Here is a 27,412-nt window from a genome sequence, read left to right on the forward strand (position 1 = left end):
TATAAGTGTAAGCAATTGTTAACTAATTATAATTATTATATGGAAAAGTTTGTAGGGATCAGGGATTCATTGCGTCGGCTGCTATTTGTTTAAAATTCATATGGCTATTGGCTATTTCAAATATAATGTTATCACAGATATTCTAGGAGGTCCATGTAGTTCTCTGCTAGGACAATTACTATTTAGTGTATACATTTATGGTTAGACTGTTCCTCACCGTGGTGTTGATTTCACTGTTATGTTCATGACACCGAGAGTAACATGCTATAATTAATAAGACACAGCTGACATGGATGCAACAGAAACTGTGAAAGCTAAGCTTGCCTTTTGGCTCCTGACAACAGCTGTGCAGAATTGGTGATTTCAGTGTTGTTCTTAAAGGTGCAGAATTTAAACCTTTGACTAAAGAAACCTTGGTGTTAAGTTATGATCTTGTATTGACATTTGACAACACAAAAATGTATCTTATTGTAATCTATACAACATTGCCCAGTTAAGATCCTTACTCCATCTGATTTTGAAAAATTGATAATTACCTTTATTTAATACATATTTAATACATATTAGATTGTTGTAAAACTTGTTGTATCTGCTAAGGTACTAAATAAACATCAGTATGTTGAGATTTCTGTGGTGTGTTCCCTAACTAAAACTGCTCTGCTTCAACATTTAACCCTTTTAAGAGAAGCCTTTAAAGTTCTCCTGCTTACAGATAAGGAACTGAATGGCCTAGATCCAGGTTACCTTAAGGATGTTTTGCATGAGTGTAGTTCAACATTTCATCTGAAATCTACAAAATAAGGTCGTCTTCTTCTACCTATGAACAGGTGTCACACAGAGGATGATAACGCGTTCTCTTATGGAGCATCACAACTCTGGCATTCATTCTCACAGAGTCTATGACTGTGGATATTCCAAAGAATCCCTGAAAGGTCTATTTCTTTATATTTTCTTCTTAGAGTGCACCGTTTTATTTTAATCTTGATTTTATTTGGCCAATTTAATCTGTCACGTGTTATTTTTGTACAGCTGTGCAGCACTTTGAAAAGTGCTTGTTCTTCAAGGAACTATGTAAAATAAAGATGATGATGATTACACACAAAAAGAAGTGTAAAGAAGATGATTATTACTACTATCATTACTGTGATTATTAATTAATAGATAATTGAATAATTCATTATGACCACAAGTGACACCAATGCTATCAGTTTCAGAATTAAACCAATCTGTGCTTTTACAGGTTTTGTTTAAGGATTCGTTTTGTAGTATAAAGGTTCTGTCAATAATTCCTCATTTCATTTTAAGCATGACTAAGTGCCTGCTCAAACCAGTGTCCAATTTTCAATCATGTGTGGCAGTCGTAGGTGCACAGCTGTCCTTTAGAATTAGCTTCAGAGCAAATAGTCTTGTTCCACTTGTATGCATTATCCATCTGGTCAACAGAACTGTCTTTTTTCCCTCAATTTAAAAACAGAACGCATTGTTGAAAATTCAGTGTTCCACTTCAAACAATGGCAAGTCCAAATACTGGAAAGTTGAGATTAAGCTTCTTTTACCAAAGAAAACATGAATAATGTTGAGCTCATGCCTTGATTAACTTCTAAATGAAGGGCTGTATGTTCTAGTCGACAATGCACAGTGTTTCACACATGTACAAACTAGGTTGTAAAACTTATTTAAAGGACAGTGAAGTTTTTGCCAAGGCCCTGTTCAAATGACCTTCAGGATCAGCTTACACTCCTTGATATTTCCTCATGGGAAACCTGGAGGACTTTTCTTCCTCGCAGCTGGATGAGGTTTAGGCAAGCGAATTGACATGTTCAATGATACGGCATGAAGGTCATTTTGAATATCTCCTGTAATTAGAATTCCTTAGCAGATGTCTCGTTTTAAATTGCTTTCTGCTCCAGTTAAGTCATTCAACTGCTCCCCAGAAGTATACAGAACAACAGCATTTTTTAAAATGTATTAATACAAACCAATTTTTGGGGAAAGAAGGTGTATCTGTGGCAATTCTTATACATTTAGCCCTATACTAAAACATCAGGCTCCATGGTGTTCAGCTTTTTTCCACAACCTTTTATTTAATTTGCATATTAATACACAAAGTAATATGTAATCCTCTAGATGTATAGATGCATTTGTGCATTGAACAGAAAATGGTCAAATGCAAACAGATCATTCCGATATTAAAGAAAGAGCAATGACTTGCAAACGGTTGTTGCTGTAAGTGGCAGTTGTGGACCAGTAGGTGGCACTCTTTCCTCTGGACTAAACATCTTTCCAAACTAATGTGGTACACGTACTGTACTAGGAAACCTGTGCTATAGAAGTTGACATCATTCATCTGAGATACAGTTTAACCACTGTCCCGATAACACATTTAACACACCATGCTACCGACCGCAAATGTATAGGTGCTAACTCTGCAGTATACGATCAAATTTCACAGTCAGACTCCCCCCTTCATTCAATTGATGATACAGCTTCTTATTTTTTCTACTTCATCAGGTGTGTGGTTGTGCTTCTGGTGCAGAATAATCTCTGCAGGTCACCCACACTTTTGAAATGATTTTGTTGTATTTTCGAATTTGGTCTAGAAATGATTGTTTATAAAACGTAAGAGACGAATACTTTTTTTTTTTGTCTGTGGAATTCTGAAGCGGAATTACCAAGATCGTCTCTTCCAGGTTAGGAGATGCAATAACGTTTTGCGACGCCAGAGGGAGATGTTTACCAGTCGATTGTTTATGCAAATATTTGTAGTGTTAGTGGTAGTCAGTAACAGTAGTAGTAGACAATTTACAGTCTTTAATTTTTTGTATTTTCTGAGATACATCAAACCTTTACAGATCTGACAGCTCTTGCCTGTCTGTGTAATATCGGAGGTGGGAAGCATATTACAGAGAATTATCTCAAGAACCAAGAGCTTTGCTTCTCCAGGAGTGGAACTGGATAACCCAGGTACTCATCATCCATACACGGGCTCCGTCAACGAGGCAGCACTGGATCCTGTGATGTAGCTGCCGTGTATAGGAATCCCTAAGCCCAAATGCAGCCTGAAACCGACCACAGGGTGCAAAGCCTCGATCAGATTCAAGCACGTCATTCTAAGCCAATTGAACAAACACCCCCTGTCCGCCTAACCCCACCCTGCGCCTACAAACAACCGCAACTGGAGTGCTAAAGTTTTTATCTCTTCCAGGCCTTCATTTTGCTTTCTTTCACACCTGCTGCAAAAATGGGAAGGAAACATGGCCCATTAAAGAATTACTAAAAAATGAAACCGAGTTATTATTCAATAGTAAATCTATGATTAACACTGCAGATGGACGTCCGTATCTACGATATGACTGTAGAGAGCAGTTTTGCAGAATTTGGGCAGATGGGAGAAAGACAGGAGAGACCCTTCCTCCGAGGTCTGTTGCGTTTGAGCTTTGCATTACCCACAGCTTGATTTAATGACTTTGGAAAGATTTCTAAGAGACTGGTTGTACAGTACGTTGATTTTAAGGGTAAGGTCGTGTACAGTCAGTTCTCATGACAGTGATAGACCATGAGTCTATATTTTGTCTAAGAACCTCTTAACGATGGGAGTCCTGTTTCAGACCAAGGAATTGCAAATTATCAATGTGAATTCAGAATTCAGGAGCACGTCGTTACTATAAACACTTGCAATTTACAGGTAGTCTTAAGCAGTTCAAGAAGCGATGAAAGTGTCCCCATCATCGTTAGTTGCCAAATGTATTGTTCGTTATTAAATACACGGGATTTTATTAACAGACTGTGCGAAAAAGAAATTTACTAGAGCATTCCAGTCTAGATTAAGGCAGCGCTTTAAAGAAAGAAAGACGCAAAGAAAGAACAGCTATTTAAAACATGGCACCTACCCGTTTTAAAAAAAGCCCCTAGAGTTATCTTCACCTTGGGTCACGCATTCAAATTATTTCAGCACCTCGGCTAAGTGGACAGCGTACGTATAGTAAGCAACGTTCTGGCGTATTGCCTGAATCCGGAGAGACCGGCGGAAATCGCAGATTGACAGATCTGTGATTTTCTTTCAAAAGACTGTTCTCACAAATCCATCAACACTTTTTACTCTGCGAGACTGTGGAGTACCGGAACAGGAGCCTTAATATGTTATTATATAAATCCATCTAAAATCGCTTTTGCGGGGAAAAAAACCCAGAATCACCACAACAAAACAGTATTTTGAGGATAAAAAATGTGCACTACTTTTTCCCGAGGTCTCCTTCAGTCAAAGGAAGGTTAAGGTATAGTTTCTTGAATTGGATTTGTCAGTTTATACTTGCAATGTTACTAGTGTGAAGGAGAAAAAAAAACGAATACCCAAGTCATTCATCTTTGGCAAACTGGATGGAACTAAATCACCGTTTGTCTTCTGGAGATGGTAAGTTGTTTATTGAGATGGCTTATTTGATTTTAGTTAACGTATTCAAAGAATTTGAGCATAGACATTAGACATGTATGAGAACAAATGCTTGGATATTTTTCATTTTATTTTCATTCTAAGAGGTTGAATGCGTTTCAGTGTCGTCCTGCTTGTATTAATGAACCACACTACGCAGTACATCTCTTAATCTCTTCGTGTTTAAATGGTTTGTAAAGATCCTCGCCTACTGTGCTAATTGCTAACATTATTTGATTATTTGGTTTTCAACGTAAATTATTTTTAACTATCCAAATTACAGAACAAATTCGTATTATACAAATCTATAAAGTACAGATGGATTGACCTCGTTGATCTATAAAGTACAGATGGAATAACCAGGGCTACGAGCAAAAATACAGTGTAAAAGTGTAAAAAACGGCATAATAAAAAGTCTGTTTCTTTTTTTTGTTTCGTAGTATGGATTTATTAACACGTGTTTAAAATCCTTGGTAATTGACAAATTCGGAGAAGAAACATGGGAGAAGCTAAGGTAATTTTCACACTGATTTTACAGTTCGTCTAAGTAACTCTTTCCTACACCATACTGTGAGTCTTTGAAGACCTATGATTTGCTCGATGGTAATGCTGTCTTAACTGCTGCTTTATTGAACAACCAGAAGGTGGCGTAGATGATATTCATTATGCTGGTTAATCGCTGATGTACAGCACAACACAAGTTCAATATTGTTTTACATTTGTGTTACAAAGTACCAGTAAGATAATTTTTCAGGGCCAAATTTATTTACGTACTTTGTCTAGATAAAAGGATACTTACGTTGCTGAAACCATAGTTTTACCTTGTAAAGACATATTGGTTGATTGGAAGTGATTTGATCTGCATGACCGTAAACAACTGGACAAAGATATTTGCTTTTTTATGCATCATGATTGTTGGCTGCAATTTCAGATAAAATTTGATAAAGCTGGTTTGTCTCTTAGCTTGCCATACCTCTTCAATTCCTTTAATGCCTGCTGGCAGTGCAACACATCTCCTCATGGGATGTTAACTGTATATATATTTATTTTAATAAAAATTATCTTGCTGTTAAACAGTATCATGTATTACAAATAATGACATAGTGACATGGCATCTGTGACAGTTGGAGAAAATGATAACATTTTCTTCAAGGATTTTGCAAATTGGAAAATATAGGTTTGGCAATAGCGAGCGTTTTGAGTGGTTAAGACACAGTGCATCAAATATTAGCACTGTGTTTTTTCATCCATTGTCAATAGAAACAACAGTTTTAGGTTATGAAAGCACTGTTTTGAGAATTTGTGTGATAGCTTCAGTTCATGTTTGATGACTGATATTATGGGGACCATATGTTTCATTACACTTCCGGGAAAGAGAAGATGCATTTAATACATAGGATTGATTAAATATTCATTGAATTTTTTGCTACCTTTATATTTGTCAGATTTCAGTTTTCTTGATGGCGTACATCTGAGAACATTCCTTAGCATTCACAAAACTATTACAGTTTGCCTAAAAGACTAATACTTCATTATCACTTTAACAGAGAATATTTTGTAAATAACTGTGATGATAAAAAGCTGATGTGTTATTTAACCTGAAATCATCAAGTAGATTTTGTGGATTTTTTTTAATTAAGTGATTAAGTTACACAAAATCCATGTATTAATTTTGAAAGCCCTGTTCTAATAAATGAAGCAGGAGGTTGAAACACGATTAGGCATTATTGTTATCCTTGCTAAGGCACATTTAAAATGGATTGTGTGGCCTTTTGAGTCGATCAAAGCAAGAGTATTTAGTTCTGATTTAATTTCCATCAGATTATTGTAGACAACTAAATAAAGTATTGTGTTAAACAGAAATAAAATGAAACATAATTATGGCAATTAGTTGCTGCACAGCTTTGACTCATTTATGAGGGATTACCTCATAAAAGGAGTACACATTTATAAAATAAATAAATCTCTCTTGATATCTCTTGATGTTGTCTTTTACCTTAAAGATTACTCTGTATTAACATTTTAATTTATGAAATAGTACAATAAGGACTCTTAAGGTGGCATTAGCTAGCAAGATTATTGTTCTGTTAACCGGTTGTTTTCCACACAAAAAGAACCCCATTGCTATGAAAGACAACTATCAGTTGGTGGTACAAAGCTTTGCAAAATATTAGACTGAATGACTTGAAGATATAAGTATATTCCTAACCATTTTCATCATGGACAAAATCTAAACTCTGAATATTTGTAAAGTATTATGGACAACAGCCATCATGTTTTAAAATCTCATGGTTAAAGGAAGGAGCTTACTAACTGGCCACTGCTTTGCTATTGAGCTGGAACCTTTCATTAACCAGATAAGGGGAGCGCTTTGACACTTTATTGAGTATAGGCCAGGTACAGAATAGTGGTCAGGATCATAGTGTTTGCTTTGTTCTTGCCTTTCTTTTGCATTACAGGCATGAAGCTGGGGTTCAGGATACATTTATGACATTTGAGGTGTACAAAGATGACATCACAATGAGATTAGTAGAAGAGGCCTGCAAACTCTTGGGTAAGATGGAAACAGTAGAAAGGAAGATACATTTGACTAAATCTCTGTGTTTTCTATACATTACACCTCAATGTAAAATAAACATTCACAGCACCTGTAACAGACAGCAAAAATTACGGGTTGCTCTGAAGAACCTCCATTAAAAGGGAAACTGTGTTACAAATGGAGCTTAAAATTCCAGTATCTGATGAGGGGGAACCAAAATTGTGCATTGAAGGAATGGTATGAATATTTGGGTTTGGAAATAATTGCTCTACCACATTGGCCATTCCAATATAGTGTATTTCCAAATATGAGGGAGAAACAACAACATGTAAATTCAAAGCGTTTTTGACTCCTGCTCAAAAAATAAATTTCAAATGTTAGATTATTTTACACAATATACTGTATTCTTCTAATGGATCTTATTGTAAGTTTCAGGTATAGTTTCAGCTGCTAGAAATACTAAAGCAAATGAGTACTTGGACTTTCTCTCCCTCTTTCTTAAAGATGTTGCACCCGATGTTGTCCTGAAACAGTTTGGGGAGTATTTCTTTGAGTTTTGCAAGCGATCTGGCTATGACCACATGCTCAGGACGCTAGGTGGAAACCTTTTTGACTTTATCGAAAACCTGGATGCACTACACAGCTACTTGTCCCTCTCTTATCAGGTACGTCAATGCCTCACATGTACATTGATGTGAAGTGATGCACTTAATACATCAAGTACAAACTGGGTGGTGGGATTACATCAGTTGCTCTGGTACCAGTTGATGTCTTCAGTGTGTGTGTGTGCTGAATTGAGAAATACTCTCCAATTCTCTGAACGCACTTGCTCGTCATGCTACTTTTTATCTTTCTGGTGATAGGAACGTAGCAAGAGTTAAATGTTTAAACACTGCATGTGAAAAGATAACAATCACTAGATAAAACATCCAACAATTTGTTTCAGGACTAGAGCCCTCTGTCATGTGAGTGAAACAGACATCTGTATGTAAAGGCTAGGCAACCGGTTTGAAAGAAATGAGCAGATTGTTTCACTGATGGCCTAACAGGCACTTCGATGCCGAGGGTAGTGAAAAGCTCTATCTTTACTTACTCAAGGGCTCTCCTATTCACCCTTTTTCCACTTGACCTGTTTTACATTTTAGGAGATGAATGCTCCCTCATTCAGAGTGGAGAAAATCGAAGATGGCACAATGCACTTGCACTACTATTCCGATCGACGAGGGCTGTGTCACATTGTTCCAGGTCCGACAGCTAAGTGCCTCTCTCATCCAGGCCTGGAATCAGAATATCAGCCCTCCAGTCAGTTGCTAACTGCTTGCCCAAGGCTTTCCACTTGCCACAGAATGCTTTCTTGCATTCAGTGTTAACCCAGGGGCAAATCTGGATTTTTATTAGATCATTTAAATTCCATTTAATTCTAACTTAAAGGGGCACACTTGACATTTTGAATGCATTGAGAAAAAATTCAACTTCATTTTACACATTTGTTTCTTTCAACTTTCTATATCTGGGCATTTTATTCATTAATATATAGCTGAAACATTACTCAATTAAGTCTTAAAGCAAGTGCCTTCCTTTGACGTCATCCTGTCAAAAGACATCCCCTTTCTTCTGTTTTTGAACAGGCATAATTGGAGCTGTGGCAAAAGACTTTTTCAACAGCGAAATCACAATGGAAATAGTGAATCAAATGGAAGAAGAGGAAAGGACGGGGAAGAAGGAACATATAGTTTTCCTTGTGACTCAAAAACCAGCCTTTACAAACAAGAGACGGAGCAAATTATCTGCTACTCCCCAATACCTCGCAAACTCTCGCCGACAAAGTGAAAAGCAGTTGAACAAAGAGGTAATTAGTGAATGTCAGAACCTTTGCACAGGGCTTCACAGGCCAGAACTATAGTCTTTTTGTTGTGCGTTATATGCATCTGTTTTGTAGCTCATCCCGCTGTGCTCAGTTGAAAACACACAAGAACATCTGAACACACATTTAGGCAGACCCACGTCTGCTCATGTTTACCATTTTATACTGTACATCTTTGGAAGACCACTGAAGAAAATGACACAAAGTAATAGAATCATCATCATCACAAGTATGTTGGATCAGGAAAAATTAAACTTTTTTATCACCATGTTTTAATTCCGCAAAATACAAGACCAAGTCCTGCATTCTGGCTTAGCAAAATAGCCCACTCTCAATAAAAGTGACCCAACTCAAGCTAGGTCTAAATAGCAAAATTCAAAAGTTGATTAGATTGCATAATTCCCCTGTACTGACTGGATTAAAATGTATTTGTACAGTATCTGTTGCCACATATCTAGTAAGCCAATAGATGCATTGACGCTATGCTTTTAACTAAAGCAGTTCTTGCTGGAACTAGGCAAAAAACACACATAAATTGATCTGCCTGACACCTGGAACTAGAAAACAGGCTCTTTTTTTTTGCAAGGGGAGCGATGCATCTAGCTAATGAACAGTCGTGTCTCTGGCTGTTCTAATGGTGGTGTTGATTACATTTTTGTTAACAGCCAGGAATCTCCCCCGAGCCGACACATTGATTTCAGTTGCAGTTGACTGATAAACATAAATCAGGAGATGTGATTGCAGGTCTTTTGCGATATGAAGTATGAAATAACTCTGGAGATGACTGATGCTTAATTAATCAGGGGAGCTCAGAGCAGCACATTCCACATTTGCACTTGTGCAGTGTGTGTAGATAGAATTTGTTTATAATCAGTGATCTTTAATAGTTAATAATTTAAGAAAGCTGTGTTGAAGATTTGTTTTCTCGCAGACATAAAAGGAAAGATGGAGCCATTTCAGGGTTACCTAGCTCGGGCTGGAGTACCAGCCAAAACCAGGTGCTAGATATTTCATATCTGGTTCCTTCTTATGAAAAAAATCAGTTGACACGCATGGAGTTATAATATGCTGACATACGGTTTTCTGATTTTGGGGTCCAGGAACAGCTAAAGAACCCGAAATAAATAATGAGATAGAGCTGTGCAAAGCTGCTTTTAAAAGTTTTATCAAGGCAGCCCTTACTAATAGCCTTTCAAAGTACCAAAGTTTCATCCATCCATTTCAATAACCGCCTAGTCTAATACATGGCTGGAGCTGGTGGCTAACCCAGCAGACAAAGGGCACAAGGCAGGATATGTCCAGCCCACCACAGGCTTTATTCACATACTGGCAGGGGACAACTGAGGGACATCAATTACCCTAGACAACATGGCTTTGGCCTGTGGGAGGAAACCCGAGAAGGCTCACACAACCTTGAAGAGAACATGCAAACTCCACAGAAACGCCCCAGGCCAGAATCAAAACCAGGTTCCAGGACCACCGTGAGGCAGCAGTGCAGACTTGTCAAAGTACTTTTGCCCGTGAAAAAAAGCTCCAATAGATTTCCATCATTCCAAGATCCAAGGACACTGATGTTCGATAATTTGAAAAATCAGCTCCCAGATAAAATCAGGATTTTCTTTTTCATGTTGGGTTTTGCTTTTGTTTAGGATATTGAAAAATCAATGCACAGAATCAGAAGCAAAGACAATCAGACTGCAGCGTGTCCCATGAAGAAAAACCACTGGGAAACCGTCAGAGGAATTGTGAAGCTGGGCAAAGGTTCGATTTACTTCTAATACCAACTTCATGCAGCACATATTAAACATGCATCCACCCAGGACTTTCTCCAGGACATATAGAGGGTCACATGACCCAGAGTGTAGCACAGCAGACCCAGGACACAAGCTGGAAGTGCCCCCTGGATGGGATAGTAGTCATACATACTGCATAATTGGTGAAAAAATATAAAATGGTAATTAAACTGATGCATGAATACATTTACTGAAAACAAATTGACATACTGTATTTTGACAACAAAAACAATTAACGGCTCAAAATGGAAACAGCAGAAACAAACAACTACAAAATGAAATAGTACAGAACCTGCAAACAGAGCTACAACTTTTAAATGCTTTTGTATATTTTGTTTGGCGATATTTTTGTCTTATTGCCGTTCCTTATTTATTGTATGTAGAAACTGAAACAATTCATTTTATAATCACGTTTACATAAAACCCGATCTGAATGAAAACAAAATTTTGCACACCAAAAGTGCATTTTCACAAAATTTCACCCCACCCGTGTGGTAGTCCTGAACTCAAATCAGCTCTTCTTTTCTAATTCTAGGCAAACTCTTGAGAGGATTTGAGCCCGTTTATCCAGAAACACTGTGCATAGATTTAAAAACATTTTGTAATGCTTTCCCCTTCCACATTGTGTTTGATGAGGAGGTAAGTCACTTTCTTTTGCATTAATAGAAAAGTATGCCAATTTAAAGATGCAGTTGCAGTGTAGTATGTGTAACTTGTCTCCAAAGAGCACCTTGCTTATTGAACAATGCAAATTTTGCTTAAATAGTACTAACTGGGTCACATTTGCATGCAGTCTTCATGGAAGCTACAGGCTAAAAGCTTGCATAAATAAGGCTTGCTCTTATAATTCTCTTTAATTATGATTAATTTGCATGCGTCAACCATTATAAAAGAAAAGAATAATAAAAAATAAACAAATCTGGCTGTAAAAATACATTTACGTGTACAAACTGTAAACTCACATTGCCCATTGGGAGTTGTTTATGACAGTATGTTTGGTTTTTAATTAACTGCTCTTCTGCTTTTCCAAACTGGCATATTGTATACATATGCCAAACTGGATATTGTATACATACTGGAAATTAGCCAATCTGAGACCATTTCAGTTGATTACTCCTTTGGTATTGATTAGTTTATTAAGTAGTTTTGAAACACGCTCTTACAAATAGTATTGTGAGAGAAAGACAGTTAGACTACTATAAGATACATTTACTTACATGTATCACAGAAAGTCTGATAAGAATCTGCTCTTTAATTGATTTATGATATTTATTAAGCTACAGGGAAAATATTTAGATTATAATAAATGTATGTGAATGAAATAGTACAGATGGCCCACATTTTTTCTTAAGAACCTTTAGAACAAAGAACAGGAAAAAACGCTTTTTTTTTCGTGCTGGTTGTTTTCAGCTCAGGGTGAAACAGGCAGGAGTAAACATTCAGAAGATTGTTCCTGGACTTCAGACCATGGGCATTCATCTTGACCAGTATTTCACTATCATCCACCCAGAAGTGACTTTCACCATATCCAGTGTGAGGAAGTTCATCAACAGCCAATTTGTCCTGAGAACTAAAAGAGATATGATGCCTGAATCCTGGAGGAGGTGCCCAATGTTAGAATTACGAGGTAAAAAAAGATGTATAGAATAGAATAAACATAACGTTTAAACTTTTTCATTTATTCAGACATGTGAAAAGTACGTTAACTGTGGGTTAGTTAATAATGAATAAAATTAATAGAAATCCTATATGTATTTGAGCAAACAGATGCTTGAAGAGCACACTTGAAACCAGTCTTCACAAATGCCTGTGACATGAAATGATTTTAAAAATCGAAACAGTGCCCTCCAAATTATTCCAGTCCAGGAGGGAAATGTGTGATAGTTCACAAAATTAGAGTAATTGGTATTATTTTACAACGGCCCTTGACAAAGAATGAAAGTTAATGGCACACTGAAAAGTAATTAAAAAAGAACTAAAAACACAACACTTTGATTGTGGGAATTTCTTCAGGTGTGTGTGGGAATTAGTGACAGAGCAGGAAAATAAGCATAAGGAAAACAAAAGAGAGTGAAAATGGGAAGGGGGATATGAAAAAGGAAGTCAAAGGAGAGGGAAATCTGAGACACCCATTCCAGAGTAAGTTTGGAAGGCATCTTGTGATAAAAAAGCTTGAAACCCATATGTTGACCTAAGCTGTTGACCTATATTAAATCTGCATTTTCAGCAAATTAATTCTTGAAATGTCCATGTCCTTACTAAATCCCATCACTTTTTACTCAACTACTGACTTAGTACAATCTTATTCAGGTTCCACAGGATTTGTGTAACAAAATTTTGATATTGTATCCCTTGGGCTTCTTTTATGTTTTTTTTCATGGACAAAGCCACTAGAAACCACAGAAGCTTTGAAATGCAGAAGGTCTTTGTACAATATGGCATATATGTATATGTATGGGTACTGCAGTACAGCATGTAGTTTCAGCTGGCAGTACCGATCAGGAATTTTCTAGTCTTGCCTGAAGCCTATTGTCCAGCCTGCTGTGTTGTGGTTGCTTATCCAGGCCAGATGGTGTGGATGGACTCTTTGCAGAGCATGTTGTACCTGGCCTCCCCACTCCTGCGGAGCCTACAGGAGCTGGAGGAGAGGCAGATGCACATCTCCGACATCGCTCCCCACGACGTCACCAGAGACCTGATCCTCCTCAACCAGCAGCGGCTCGCGGAGATGGAGCTGTCCAACCAGCTGGAACGCAAGAAGGAGGAGCTGCGCATCCTCTCCAAGCACCTGGAGGAGGAGAAGAAGAAGACGGAGACCCTCCTTTACGCCATGCTGCCCAGGCACGTTGCCAACCAGCTGAAGGAGGGAAAGAAAGTCGAGGCAGGTGAATGAGACTGGCCTGAGAGACAGGACACATCATCTCTAACAGCACACGGTGTCTCATCCATATTGCCGAGCACTAAACTAAAACAGCCACTGGATTTGATTTAAATTTTAGATTGGACGTATGTTTTAAAAAAAACTGTTTAAGTACTGTATTCCTTTTGGAATGATCATGCACTTACAGCAGTAGTACAACCATCCTTAAACGAAATTGGAACACTTTACTATTTTTATTTGGAGGGATGACAATAGCACAAGCTTGCAGGGCCTTGAAGACAAGCCCTCATGTGTTATCACAGTTCTCCTCACCTGGCATGGTAGCTCTTGGCTTTATTAGGTAAATCTGCTAAGCAACAGTGAACCTGTAATCTACACATTCAAATGCGACAAAGTCTTGAATGAAATTAATGTATTTTTTCCTGACTGTACTAAGTTGGAGATATGTACTTTGTCCTATTTTTCAATTACTTTGCTTTTGTACTCAAATTGCCACATAATTATGTGTGTAAATCGTGCAGAATTATGGGAGGACAAAAAGACAGCATACCTAGAGAACATCCCAGCATCACACAGAACGCCAGAAAGCTAATCAGTAGATTGTTATCTCACACTGGAAACCTAGTCTCCTTCAAAAACAAAGCTCACCTACTCCCTGACTCCAATGAAAGAAACAAGTTATCCATAAGACTATGGTCTAATAATCTCTCAAATGTTCCACAGAAGCCTACATATTTGATGAGATCTGGGTTATGTTAGCTCCAGGCACCTGCAGCAATGTGTCAGTCAGCACTTTGAAGCACAACACAAACTTCAGCACAGTCAGGCTGTTTCTGGAATGGAGTGCAACACATTCACAAAGGGTACACTATATAAAATGTGCATAGTATTGGAAAATACATTTTTCTATCCCACCAATAAGGTTAATATTATATTATATGAAAGAGGATTCCTATACTCAGGTTTAGAATTTTCACATTTTTAAATCAAATCATGACTGTTTCCAGTTGACACAGTGTGTGTAGTTTAAAACGTCTTGTTACAGACATGCTACTGTTTTTGTGAAAAGTCTCCTTAGTTTTATCACTTTAACTGCTGTGTCCTCATTTGTCTCACTCCCAATGTGTCATGTTACTGTATATTCTTTTGAAATGGCATTCTATAATGGCTTTTTCTCCTAACAAGTGTAGTCTTGAAACCATATGTAGACGCATCAAAAAGAAAGAAAAATAGTGCTACCTGTTCACATTGGCGACTAGTCATACTTGCTAATGCTATATTATCGTGTATTTTTGTTCATTTGTTGAGAGTTGTATAAGGTATTATACAGTTGTTTTCCCCCTTTTCTATAGGCGAGTTTAAAGAGTGTACAGTACTCTTCAGTGATGTTGTGACATTCACAACCATCTGCTCTGAGTGTGAACCAATTCAAATAGTCTTCATGTTGAACTCCATGTACCTCAAATTTGACCGGTTAACCACTGTTCACGATGTCTACAAGGTATGAATTCAGCTAATATTTCTTTATACAAATCAAGTTTTTCAATAACCCATGTTTTATATAGCTCCCATTTCTTTATAGGATTAGCCTAATGATTAATGATTTCAAATACAGTATAGGTGTGACTTGATTTCTTGCAACCACTAACATAATCTCAGTTATTCATTTTGATTCAACCATCACTTTTTCAGTTTTATTGAAACTTTTTATATATTTATAATCAAATTGGCCCAGAGTCTCAATAAAATACATTTAAAAATTCTTGAGGCATTTTGTGCTGTGTAGCAGCCTTAGCAGTAAAAAGAAATTCTTATGGACCATGCTTTAAAATGGAAATGATTAGGGATAAAACACAGTCCTAAAAGTGCTTTGTCGTAGGTGGAGACAATCGGAGATGCCTACATGGTGGTTGGAGGGGTGCCCATCCCAGTGTCTAGTCATGCTGAACGCGTGGCCAATTTTGCGCTGGGAATGATCATCGCAGCCAGAGAAGTGACAAACCCAGTCACAGGGGATCCTATCCAAGTAAGAACTGTGAACAGGAGCAGACTTCATGCTCCAGAGCTTTGTATTCCAGTCACTTAGCTCTAATTCATTTTCAAACCATGCTTCAATTACACGCGACCTTTAAAATCCTATCACTTCTACCACCCAACCCACACATACACAAGATAATAGTACTACTTAGGTCTAAATTTCCTCATTTATTTTCATGCTTTTATTGGGTGACATGTTGATCAGAACTAAACCTTCATGTTACATTTGGTGGCAGCTTAAGGATCCCAGTAGGAGAATCCTGACGTGGTGGGAAATCCAGGACCAGCAGTCAGCGTGACCTCACCTGGTCATGTCGAGACCTCAAAATCCGGTTCCTGCTGCAAGTGCCTCTCTGGTCACAGTGGGTGGTACCCATGCCTCTGGACCAGCTTTTACAAACCAAAACCCCACATGGTTACAAAGCACATTGTACTATGGGAAGTGCCATCCCATGGATAAGCAATTAATATCCTGATCCTTTGGTTATAAAACATTCCCTGGCACTAATCACAAGAGTTGGGATGTTAACTCTGAAATGGAAGGTGTTTTCTCACTGCTCCATCTGACTTGCTGTGTAGTGGGGTCACTGGTGTATACTGCCTGCTGAGGGTATTACATGAAGTGGGACCCCTCCTAGATGAGAAAAAGAACTGGGGATCTTTTGGGATGAATGGCACAGAGTTCTAAGTAATACTTCTAATTAACTTGGTTTGGGGCTGTAAAACAGTGCTCTTGGTGACAGTTTTGAGTGATCTGAACCCCTATTGGGATCTGGAGGAAGAGGCTTTAGTTACCTGAGGTGAATAGCATAATCATGTGGTAGCCATTCACAGCCTGTTACTGTCAGGATTGCATTTTGTCTACTCGTGTACCCGTGAACCTGGTACGCTGTGAGATCAATCAGTTGTCTTTTCCGGACGGACGACGGTGTGTACGTTTTTGTATCATGCCCTCCCCAGATTCGGGTGGGCTTGCACACCGGGCCGGCGCTCGCGGGGGTGGTGGGTGAAAAAATGCCTCGGTACTGCCTGTTTGGCGACACGGTGAACACAGCCTCACGGATGGAAAGCCACGGTGTTCCCAACAGAATCCACCTGAGCCCCAGTGCACATCGGTAAGAAGCTGCGTTCCTGTCTGCTGTGAAAACAATCTGTGTCTCGGGAGCATTTAGTGCTGTTCAGATCATCCAGTGGGAATGCATGGTGTATTAGCCATGACTGAGATAATGATTTGGGGATTTTACCATATCAAAAATGTAAAGTCCTCATTTTCCTGGGGGATAAATTTGTAACTGCTATTAATTTATTGTGGACTGGGCACATTGCCCCAGAATTTGTCCCCAGGGAAAATAAAATGCTCAATGTCTAAAGGAAACAAGCGGGTAAATGCTTATTTTTTTCAGGTTGTCTTAAGAAGATAGTAGTTACAATTCACTTCTCACCTCTAAAATGTTTGTGGCATGTTATTGATCCCGATCAGTAATACCTGAGCTCCTTTTTGCCATGATGCAATCTACTCACTGGCAGTCCAGGTGAAAGGTTTTGGTGTGTGACATCACCTAGCCAGGTTATTCAGCAAGTGTATAAAAAAAGGTGTAAGTTAGTGTCATGAAAGTAGCACAGTCACAGTAATACAATATAGAGTCTACACAGACAATAGTCTGTAAAAACTTTCAGTGTTGCAAAGATTATGATTGCAATAGCATTGTATGCACCAACGAGAACATAAAAAGCATTCGGGTTGAAAAATGGGTTTTTTGGTTAAGCACTTTTGTCAAGAAGTCTCTTCCATCTCCACAGGAGAAAGGTCAAGCATGGCAGGAATGTTTTTAAAGGATCTAGAATGTGTAATTAATCTCAAGCACTCTCTAGTGCTTGGTGAACCCCATTTGATTAAACTGCTCAGCCTACCCTCTTGCTATTGTGTCATGATTTAGGTTAGGGTCACAATCTGGGTTGAAGTACAGGTCTAAAAGGGGCTATAGTCGTCTAAGAACCTATTTCTCTGTTTTAGTTAATGAAAAGAGAAGGGAAATTACAGTATACAGTATGTATAAATTTAAAAATCTGTTTTACATAGAGACACTCCCTTTTCTATTTTAATCATTTAATATACCATATGACATTGCCTCAATACTCTGTACCTACATTTGATTATGAGTAAAGACATGTTGATGTTGAAAGAGGAACTGCAATGCTATTTTTATATTTCAGGGTTAAAAAAATCATTATTGATCAGTGCATTTCAAACCACAGTAAAAGTAAAATGTACACTGTCACTTGGAAAAACCTCCAGTTTGTATCACAAAAAAACTGGAAAAACCTCCAGTTTGTATCACAAAAAGGTATGTGCAGCCCCATATTCTGCGATTCCAAACTTCTGGTGACATGATGCAGCCCTATTACATTGTAAACAAGCAGGCTTGTGAATACGTCTCTTAACCCAATAGAAATATTGCGCTCGACTTCAAAATGGTTTTGTTGACAAACACTACTTATTAACTCTGCATGCAGATCACCAGATCACATTGGAACATTTCTGTGGTGAAATGGCTGCTGCACAACCTGTACTCATTCGCTCGTACATCGCATTACATCAGTCATTACAGTGACTAGTGAGCAGGAAGGGCTGCTTCGCGTCGCAATTCATGGGAACTCTTGCTCTTGCTGGTGGCAAGACCAGGAGTTTGGGACGACCCGGCGATTTACAGAAAGCTCACGATTTTGTGCTTAATTTGAAATTCGTGGCATTTTTCTATAACGTAGATTTATTTACTTTTTTACAGAGATTTCATAACTGGCCTGAGAAATTGGGACTGCAGTTCCCCGTTTAAGAAAAGCGACCCTTTTGCTGCTGAACATCTCCGTAAATAGAAATAATGTGAAAACGGGAACACTGAAATTCTTGTTTTTAGTATTATCTTATTACACAAAACTTACCCGTGGAGTTCAAATTCTTGGAGTCTTATTGATAAATCCTATCATGGAAGCTCAAATCAGATAGAAGCTGTATTTTAACATACATTGATTTAATTCCTTTTTTCCTTTACAGTGCATTGAAGGATAAAGGTTTTAAAATCATTGACCGAGGGGAAATTGAAGTGAAAGGTAAAGGGAAGATGCACACCTACTTCCTGGCTGGAAACCTCACAGCCACCGACAGCGAGATCATGGGCCGACCATTGAGGGAATCGGACTCTGGCCGGGAATCTGCCCACTCCTTCCATGAGCTCACGCGGGAGGCTTTAAGAAGGCCGGGAACTCAAGGTCCGATACAAAACAACTTTTTACCAGCACGACATGTGGTGACTTGCACAAACCTCAGGTCAAATCGAAGAATTAAAAAAATACTTAAATTTATGTGTGGGAAGGCACTTTCAGTAATTAGTTGTGTTTATGACCACCAGTGCACATTTTCCTGGAAGCCTCTCTCTGTCCTCAGTCCAGGGAGCTTAGAATGACTGTTCGTCTTACAGGCCATTGACGTCTCCAATTTGTCTTTAAGGTATACCGAGGCCTCTGAGCAAAGACCGTCGCCCCACTGTTGCCATGAAGTACTCAGACAGCCCTGCAGAAGCTGAAGTTCAGCCTCCCACTAAAACGTTCCCGAAGATTAAAAACCTGACAGGTATTCTCATTGGAAAAATTCACATTCGTTTTGATCCTCCGGCCTCATTTTGTTCTTTTATTTGAGTGTAAATATGCCAACAGGTACTGTGTGGAATTTGGTCAAGATAATTTTAACGACCCCTTTGTCTGCACGTCGCAATGCTGATTTGGTTTGCTTTGGAAGAGCGTTTTAATTGTGAACATTGGTTTGACTGTGTTGTGCCTTGTTTGGTTTCCCTGCTCTGAGATTCTACAGCCAGCCAGTCATTAAACACGGAGATGGCAGGAAGGTGTCAGAGACATTTTTCATCCATGTACCTTGATTAGAATATATCTAAGTGACACGTTAAAGCACACATTCTGGTTTTGTGTGAATTCCCATTCTCCTGAATTGACTCAGTAACTTAGTTACAGTACATTACCAAAAGAGATAAATTTGTTTACAGGCAAAACACGTGACTCAGAAAGCTATGGAAGTCTCCACAGCGACCAGCAGTCACGAGATGACCCTTATCAGCTTTCACTGGAGACAGCAGTGCCAGCAGCCACAGAACCAGGCACCAGCAGATCTGCCAGCAAGCGAGTGAGATCAAATTTCTGTGTGCTGCTGTAGTCTGTATGGAAAGTAGGTTTATAAGCCTTGAGCTTTTCTTTCTAACACTGTGAAAAAAGGTTTACAAAACTTCCACTAAAATCTCGAGCACTCCAAAGACTTCTCCTACAGTTAAAAGAAGCAGCCGGAGTAATTGTTAATTGCGCAGTAGTGAGTGTTTTCTAGATCTGGGATAAAAACTATTTGTAATTTCCAGCCACATAAAGAAATTGTCTTCAAGCATTATTTTCATGGAAAGACGAATAACTTACTTGGTGATTTTGAACTTTCAAAGTCCAATTAGTCACAGCCCTGTGGGGAGAGTTGAAAATGTTTGGAAGGATGACAAACTCCAAGAGGAGAGACTTTATATTTTGGGGACCTTTCTAAACTCAGCTACAGTATACACAGATTGGTGTAAAGGACTGTTATAGCCCTGGGTCTGGAAATTACCCTAAAGAAAAAACAAATGCAAAAACGGAAGAATATTTTTTTCAATTTTATTCTTACTGTTGGAACAGAATTATAATATACAGTACACATTACAAAATTCCATATATTTTTAACAACATTTCTTCTGTATTTTGTAGCCACATTTGAGGTCTAAAAGATGTGTATTTAAAATTGTATAACGTTTAATGAAAGTTGTGTTATCTCAAAAGTGAATTATTAGCTCTTATTACAATGTATTGCACAAACAGCAGCAGGCATTCTGCCCCATAAAGTGGAAGAAATAATTCCTGTATATTATTCATCTAAAATGGAAGAAAAAAATCACTATCAGAAATGGAGCACATGGTTATCTGTTACAAAAATAAAAATCTGTTTTACATTCTTTGACTTTTACACTTTGTTTGTATCTTATTTGTACATTTATACACAGAAAATAGAAATCATCCTGATACACAGTCCGAGTTGCAGATACACAGACTTGCAGACAGCCCTTGCAATAAGGTGAGCTTGTCACTTCATAACACTACGCTTTTGAAATTTTACTTTGAAAAATCAAAGTGTTCTCACAGTGCAGCAGAGAAAAGAACACCAAAAACATGGTCTAGTCCGCTGTGGTATAAATATAATTGAACATAGGAAATCTTTGTTTAAACAAGGTGAATATTCAAGAAATAAAGAGGTAAAGTGCTGAAAAGGGGACAAAATGACTTTCAGACTTACAGAGGTAAACATTCCAAAAGATGAGGTGTCATGTCATTTAGTTTGAGTTAGCAAAAATAAGATATGCCTGGTGAAGCCCGTAGATTTTTTGCATCAGTCATGTAACATGCTGTATATGAATAAAATATGCCCCATACTATTAATGCAGTTCCAACTAACCATCTCTAGTGAAGAGAAAACAAACTGAACAAAATACAGATATTTTAGAACATTCCACATATTTTAGAACATAACATTACCCATTGTGTTTCCATGCCTTTTTTATCACAGGGAACAACCTTTGCGCTTCAAAACATTTTTTGGAAAATGAATAAATGATCCAGTCGGTTATGAAATAATGAGTACTTAAAGAATCATTTCATCATGGTTGAGTTAAGAACAGCCAAGGAAATTTCCAAACTAGCAAAAAAAAAACACGTTTCTGATCCTGACTGTAACAAAGGCAGAAACCTTTGTTTTTATCCGGGAAGCAAATGAACGTCTGTGCAAATTATTTCCAGGGAGATATGGAAGCATTTCAAAATGTTTCTCTCAGCTGAGATCTTGTGTTTCTTAAGAAAGAGAAATAGGCTTCACACATAAGACACCTGAGCCACTGAAATGATTAAAGTTCCAGCAAGCTGGAGAGGTAGATGAAACAGTTAGCCAGATACTGGTGCCAGGGAACAATTGCCTGTTTTGGGTTTGTAATAAAATCTGCAACTTGATCTTCGGAATTCAGGTCAATGAAGATAAAGTCCTGTTTCTAGCTGACCTATAAAAACGGGGGCCTTCAGTGATCAGAATCACGCACAACGTCAATCACGTTCCCCCTCTACAAATCCTTTTCCACCACCAGAATTCTGATCCTGGAGTTAGTTCTTTGTTGGGCGGTGGTTGTCAGTAGTACTGGAATCTTCTACCGGTAGAAGGAATGTGACAGATTTCACTTTTGTCCTGTTTACAGAAGAAAAAATAATTCAAAGCATTTGCTACTTAGTTACTTCAAATGGAACAATACTTTGCTTCCCTATACTGTAATGTTCCACAACTGTAAATCTGGCCAGACGTGTGAAAGGTAAATGAATTCAGAAACCATTCTGAATATAAACCATTTACAATGTTACAATACTTTCTTGTAAGAAATGTTTTGAGCTTCCAGAATTAATGGGGGAAAATAAAACCTTATAACAAATGTCCTAGCATTTGTCTCCATAATTTACATCAATAGTAGACATGTGAAAAGAAGATTTTACATTTATTTTTGTGACAAGCTGCCATTTATTTGAAGGAACTTGGAAATTGTACATTTACTGTACCTTTTTTTCCAGCTACTTCTTTTTCTTAAGTGGTTTAATTAGTTGGTAACTACACCAATTTGCTCAGTTTTGATTATTTCCATTAATTAGTATTCAGTAACATTAGCACACAGTCAGCTATTCCCATTCGGTTTTACACAACAAGAGGGCTTAAGACTGTTCAGTGTTGAGATGACCAATGGCAGGGCTCATTGCTATGAGCTGAGCGGTGGATAAATGGAGCTTCTCAGTAGGGGTTAGCTTCCATGCTGCGTGTTTCACAGTGTGAAAACAACATAAAATACTGGCTCCACTTGCTTGTTAACCATGTCATATCTGTACATGGAAAAACCTTATTTGAATATGAGGCATCTTCACCGATAGTCAAAAATCTGAACTGCACAATTCTAGAAGCTAATATTCTGTTTATATGATCATAAATAGTGTTAAATGGAAGTCTGGGAGATGGTCAAACACCAGTCTCACCCATATCTGCTCTCCTTCATATGAATGCAGTATCTCATCTTCAGAGCACTCACTCATGCACTTTCTGTCTAATTAAGGGGGCTCTTCCAGCCTTGTCCTTATAATCAGGGAGCCCTTCACGCATCCAGGCAACAAGAGACTGGCCAACTATTGATTTGTCAATTCGTTTTTTAAATAATAGGAAATCAGAAAAATAGTCATTTTGTTTATTTGGCTGACACTCGTATTTAAACCATTTTACCTTTGGACCCATTTATACAGTTGGCTGTTTTACGAAGCAATATGAGTCAAGGGCTCTGCTCAGTATTGGAAGAGCAGTGTCTCCCCTCAGACTTCCACTCTCCTGCTCCCGTTCATCCACAGACCAACTTTCCTCAAGGCTGCCATTTAATCAATTCCCACCTTGAAGGAATCTTCTCCTTGAGGTGGACAGGATCGCTCACTCGCATTGTGCTACATGACCAGGCTTGTTGTGGGGGAAGAGTGCTTTGCTTTGTTGGTCCACTGACTTAAACATTTTAAGTGTCACCCCTAACAGATTCGGAACAAGGCTGTAACCAGCAGCACGACATGACAGATTTGTTTGCAGTAAATGTACAGTAACGCTACATCATCTTATCTCAGTTTTAATTTGGAAATGCTTAATTTCTGGCTGTGATGATTCAGTTTGGACAAAAGTGATTTACGTGAGAACATTTCTATATTCAACCTCGTGCATGTGTTTTAACCTCATGAGATAAGGCTTACCTGTTTTTGTGAATATGCTCCTTTAGAGACCGTCTGTTGCAGAGCTTTTCCTTTGCTAAGCTGCTGGGAGGCCTTGTGCTGGACTGATCCTGCAGCACATTTGTCAGCACAGGTGCCCCACCTCCAGGGCTGTTCCCTTGCAGTCGTTCATTATTTTGCTCCTTCAGTTCTACCTCCTCCAGGACTTGGCTCAGAGTTTGTTTTTTCTTGGTTTTGGGGGGAGCATTGGATGAAACTGAATATCGTCTTACAGTCATTATAAGTTTTTCTGTTAAAAGTGAATTAATAATGTTGTCAAGGTACTTAGACAGATATGCAACAACAAACAAAAAAAAATGGAGCACCTTCCCGAAAAAAAAAAAGAAGAAACTCTTTAGCCAAGATCTGAAATGTCAAGCTCAAGCAAAGTTGTTTTTTACAATGTCAACACCGAGACAAAGACACTTAAACTAACCTACGGGTCTCATATGAAATTAACATTAAAATTAACAATCGTTTCATCTTTTTAAAAAAAATTGAAACTAACGATAGCTCCAAAAGTTCCGAAACGTACCTCGAAATGGGCCTTCTAGGGCAGGCGCTGATACATTCCGTCTTAAATTGGACTGGGCAGCGCTCTCTTCGGCTACACCTTTCTGATGAAATGCAGAAGACAGGGATGAAGTGTCCTCATTTACTGACCCCACCGCAGACTGGCCGAGTCCGCCACGGAGTGCTCGGTTTTCGGACTCCAGTTGATTGATTTCGTGTTGCATGTCCATGATCACCTGGACTAGTCGCCTGCTGCTGTCCATGGTGCTGAAATTCTTCCACCTCTGTTCCGGAAGGAAGTGTGGTTTCTTAACCAACTGTTCGTATGAATACAACTCGTGGCGCTTTGCTTTTAACATGGTGCTCTCTCAATCTCGGCTGGTATCTTGTCCGGGAAGATTATGTCGCCTTTCACCACTTATACAGCAAAAGGTTCAGGTGACCGGTCATGAAGACCGACGATGATTTATTCATCCACCTAGGTGTCGTTTTTCAGGAAACGATTGTTTCAATGAATGATGGAAGAAGATGCCGCTTCCAAAGCTGTCGTTTATAAGGACAGATTAGGAGACGGGAAATTACTGTGTAGTTTAGAGTGACTTTCAAGTAAGTTTTAAAAGTTTGGGTTATCCTACAACCAAACAATAAGGCAATGTCGTATTTACTTCTCCGGTGACCACCGCGCTTCTCTGTTCCACCCACACTCTGAAATATTTATACGGCTTGTCAACATTAAGCATAAAGCTGCCAGCCAATCGAATATTATTAGTTTCAGCAGATGACTTATTACTAGCGCATCTCCTCTCACTTGCTTTTTGATTGTAGTTTTAGTAAACAGTCGCGGGTAAAAACAACCAGTACAAGCACATGTATGCGCGCATTCACAGAGTTTTGATGGGCATCAAACGCCGGCGTACAAGAAATGAGTAGGCTGGGGCAGTCATGTTACACGAGACCCAAAACAGAACAGCATAACTCAGTGGAACGCTACACCCTCTTTCTGTCACGTTCACATTTTCGGGCAAATTCCTACACATATATACAGGCATTCCGTTTAATTCTAGTAGCGCAATAAAACGACGCTTTATTTCAACGTAGTGGTACAGTATAATTGTTTTTTTTTTAAGGTTGTAGGCATTCGTATGAAGAAAAACAGAATTTCCACTGGTCGGTTATCAGACATTGTTGGGGACAAAAATAAAAAAAAAGACGAAGAAAAATTATGGACGCATTCTCTCCTCAGATGTACAGCGCACAACGCTTCCCCCTGGTTCAGAGATCAACTAAAACCTCTCTCCTGCTAAACAAATTACCAGAGTAAAAAAAAAAATTCAATGACAACACCCAATACAAAATACTACTTAGCAAAATCTGTTAAATCAAATTAAATGCCTCACATTAGTTCCGAAAATCTGTTGTGCAGCTTTGAGACTTATTTGTCAGGAGGGTAGTATTTAGTTGGAAATAATCAAAACTGAAAAATAATATCACTCTTTATGGTCTATGGGGAAGAGTTTGTGTTTAGAATTCAACTGAAGATCTCACAGGAGTTATACCACAGTTACAGGCACTTTATGGTACTAGCACTCTCATAATCTAGCGTTGTTTTAAGTGGATACATTTATCAGGATATTACAAACTGCAGTCTTCAATGGGAGAATGAAGCACAAGAGCTGTGAGTGACTATAAACACAGACTGTCAAGGGAATGTGACTGTGATTACACTATAGCCGTCATTTGTATGCAGAATGCAATTCCCTGTTACTTAATTTATACAAAGCTGGCAATACTTTTTAATCCACACTAAGCACAAATGCATGGTCATTGTAAATAATGCATAAATAGGAAGTAATGAACAACATATCAAAAGAATTATGCAGTAAGTGTAACTATTTGTCTTTATGAGAGTAACAGCTGAGTTTAAAGAAACAGTTCAGTGAAAAATGTCCCAGTGGAAACTAACTTGGCCACTCTTGGCTAAATACAGGTGTAAGCAACTCTGGAGCCTGAGTATTAAAATTGGTGGTTATATTTAAACATCCAAAGCGTGAGATTCGATTATAAAACAAGAAAAACAAATTTTAAAATTGTTTGAAGTCCTTTTTGAGTTGAGCAAAGGTTAAGCAGCCTAATTGAGATTACCTTCATGTTTGTTTGAATAACTGTGTGGAGAATGATGCCCAGCATTAAGCAGGGCAACTTTCACATTCATCCACCCATTGTTTTGTAACAAAGAGCAGTGTTTCATTTATGCTTTGTGCACTGAGAAGAAAAGAAAATGATCGATCCACATGTAGAGATGAAAATAGCAGAACAAATTAAAGGTCATATTTTCTAGACAACATTTACTTCCTCTTTATACTGGATTTTAAGACCTGGTTCACACTTGCTAGTAACAGAGCACACATGCAAGAGCAGCTGCATCAATGACTCACTAATGACATTCTTTATTGCACTGTAACATTGCAGCAACAGACATCTCTGCTAGTTCATCGTAAGGTGTCTACACGTTTCTCTCATGGAATCTGGGCAGAAATGATTCTTCTGGTTCATAATAATGGTTCCAGAGAAATTATAATGAATTCATTTGAAGCTGACCTTGGCAACACATGGCAGAAATATTTATGGACACCATTATGATGATAGCCATGCTGAAAAAAGAGCCCGGAGGAATGTGAGAGGTTCATAGTTTGCAGTGCGTGCGATTGCAAGACTGGGGGTGTTTCTTATTTTGCTCTTCTTGACAGTAGAACCTCCTAATTACTTGCTTGCTGTAATGTTTCTGATCTGTCTCTTTGTTATGAGTGGAGGTAACAAAACTGTTTGGAACAAAGACATTTCATAGGAATTACAAGGACAACTTCAAGTTGGAAAACAATAAAAAAAAATACCGAATTTATTCCTGTTCTGCAAACTGCTCTAAAAACAGTTTGTGTTACATTTAAATATCATTTAGACGTGGCCAAATAACGCCCAGCCAAATATACCCTTAAGAAAAACATCCTAAAACAATTAATTGTCCTTTAACCACTGTATAAAATGAAAAAAAAAACTTTTCAGCAGCTGGTGCAACATTACAGCTGTAGAAAACGTAAGCAATATAATTTAATCAGTATAACTGATTATAGTATAACTTACTACACTAGTTATTTAAGTTATAGCAGTATAACTTAAAGTACTGATTATTTTGAAGCATTGTACTATATGTTCACAGTAGTCAAAAAGCAAAGGTTTCTGTGTAAATAGAACCTAGAAGGCAATGACAAAATATCGGACCAAAGCACACATCTCACTTATACAGCAGCTATACTTCACTGCAGCTCTCAACTGGCAGCCCACTGAAGCCCAGCAGGTGTGAGCCTGGTCGGTACCTGGATGGGAGACCTCCCGGGAAAGCTTAGGTTGCTGCTGGAAGAGGTGGTAGTGGGGGCCAGTAGGGGGCGCACCATGTAAA

General features: G+C 38.4%; 2 protein-coding genes across 2 annotated transcripts; one reads left to right on the plus strand and one right to left on the minus strand.

The window, feature by feature from the left end:
• The first annotated feature begins 3,684 nt into the window (after positions 1-3,684).
• Positions 3,685-20,548, plus strand: LOC148677102 (putative guanylate cyclase soluble subunit beta-2). Its single transcript, XM_088617997.1, has 16 exons — positions 3,685-4,411; positions 4,870-4,943; positions 6,889-6,983; positions 7,473-7,633; positions 8,114-8,213; positions 8,597-8,817; positions 10,482-10,593; positions 11,161-11,264; positions 12,036-12,252; positions 13,190-13,510; positions 14,859-15,007; positions 15,386-15,532; positions 16,504-16,658; positions 18,596-18,810; positions 19,049-19,171; positions 19,599-20,548. The coding sequence occupies exons 1-16, from the start codon at positions 4,409-4,411 to the stop codon at positions 19,763-19,765; spliced, it is 2,364 nt and encodes a 787-aa protein (XP_088474123.1). The 5' UTR covers positions 3,685-4,408; the 3' UTR covers positions 19,766-20,548.
• On the minus strand, positions 20,534-24,330 carry LOC148677103 (uncharacterized). The gene is made up of 3 exons (XM_088618020.1): positions 23,981-24,330; positions 23,428-23,695; positions 20,534-21,853 (listed from the first exon to the last, which is right to left on the minus strand). Exons 1-3 carry the CDS (start codon positions 24,315-24,317, stop codon positions 21,772-21,774), a joined length of 687 nt encoding a protein of 228 aa, XP_088474146.1. The 5' UTR covers positions 24,318-24,330; the 3' UTR covers positions 20,534-21,771.
• Between the last annotated feature and the right edge of the window lie 3,082 nt (positions 24,331-27,412).

This window comes from Lepisosteus platostomus, chromosome 2 (assembly GCF_059453375.1).
Source record: "Lepisosteus platostomus isolate fLepPlt1 chromosome 2, fLepPlt1.hap1, whole genome shotgun sequence".
In the NCBI taxonomy this organism is placed as follows: Eukaryota; Metazoa; Chordata; class Actinopteri; order Semionotiformes; family Lepisosteidae; genus Lepisosteus; species Lepisosteus platostomus.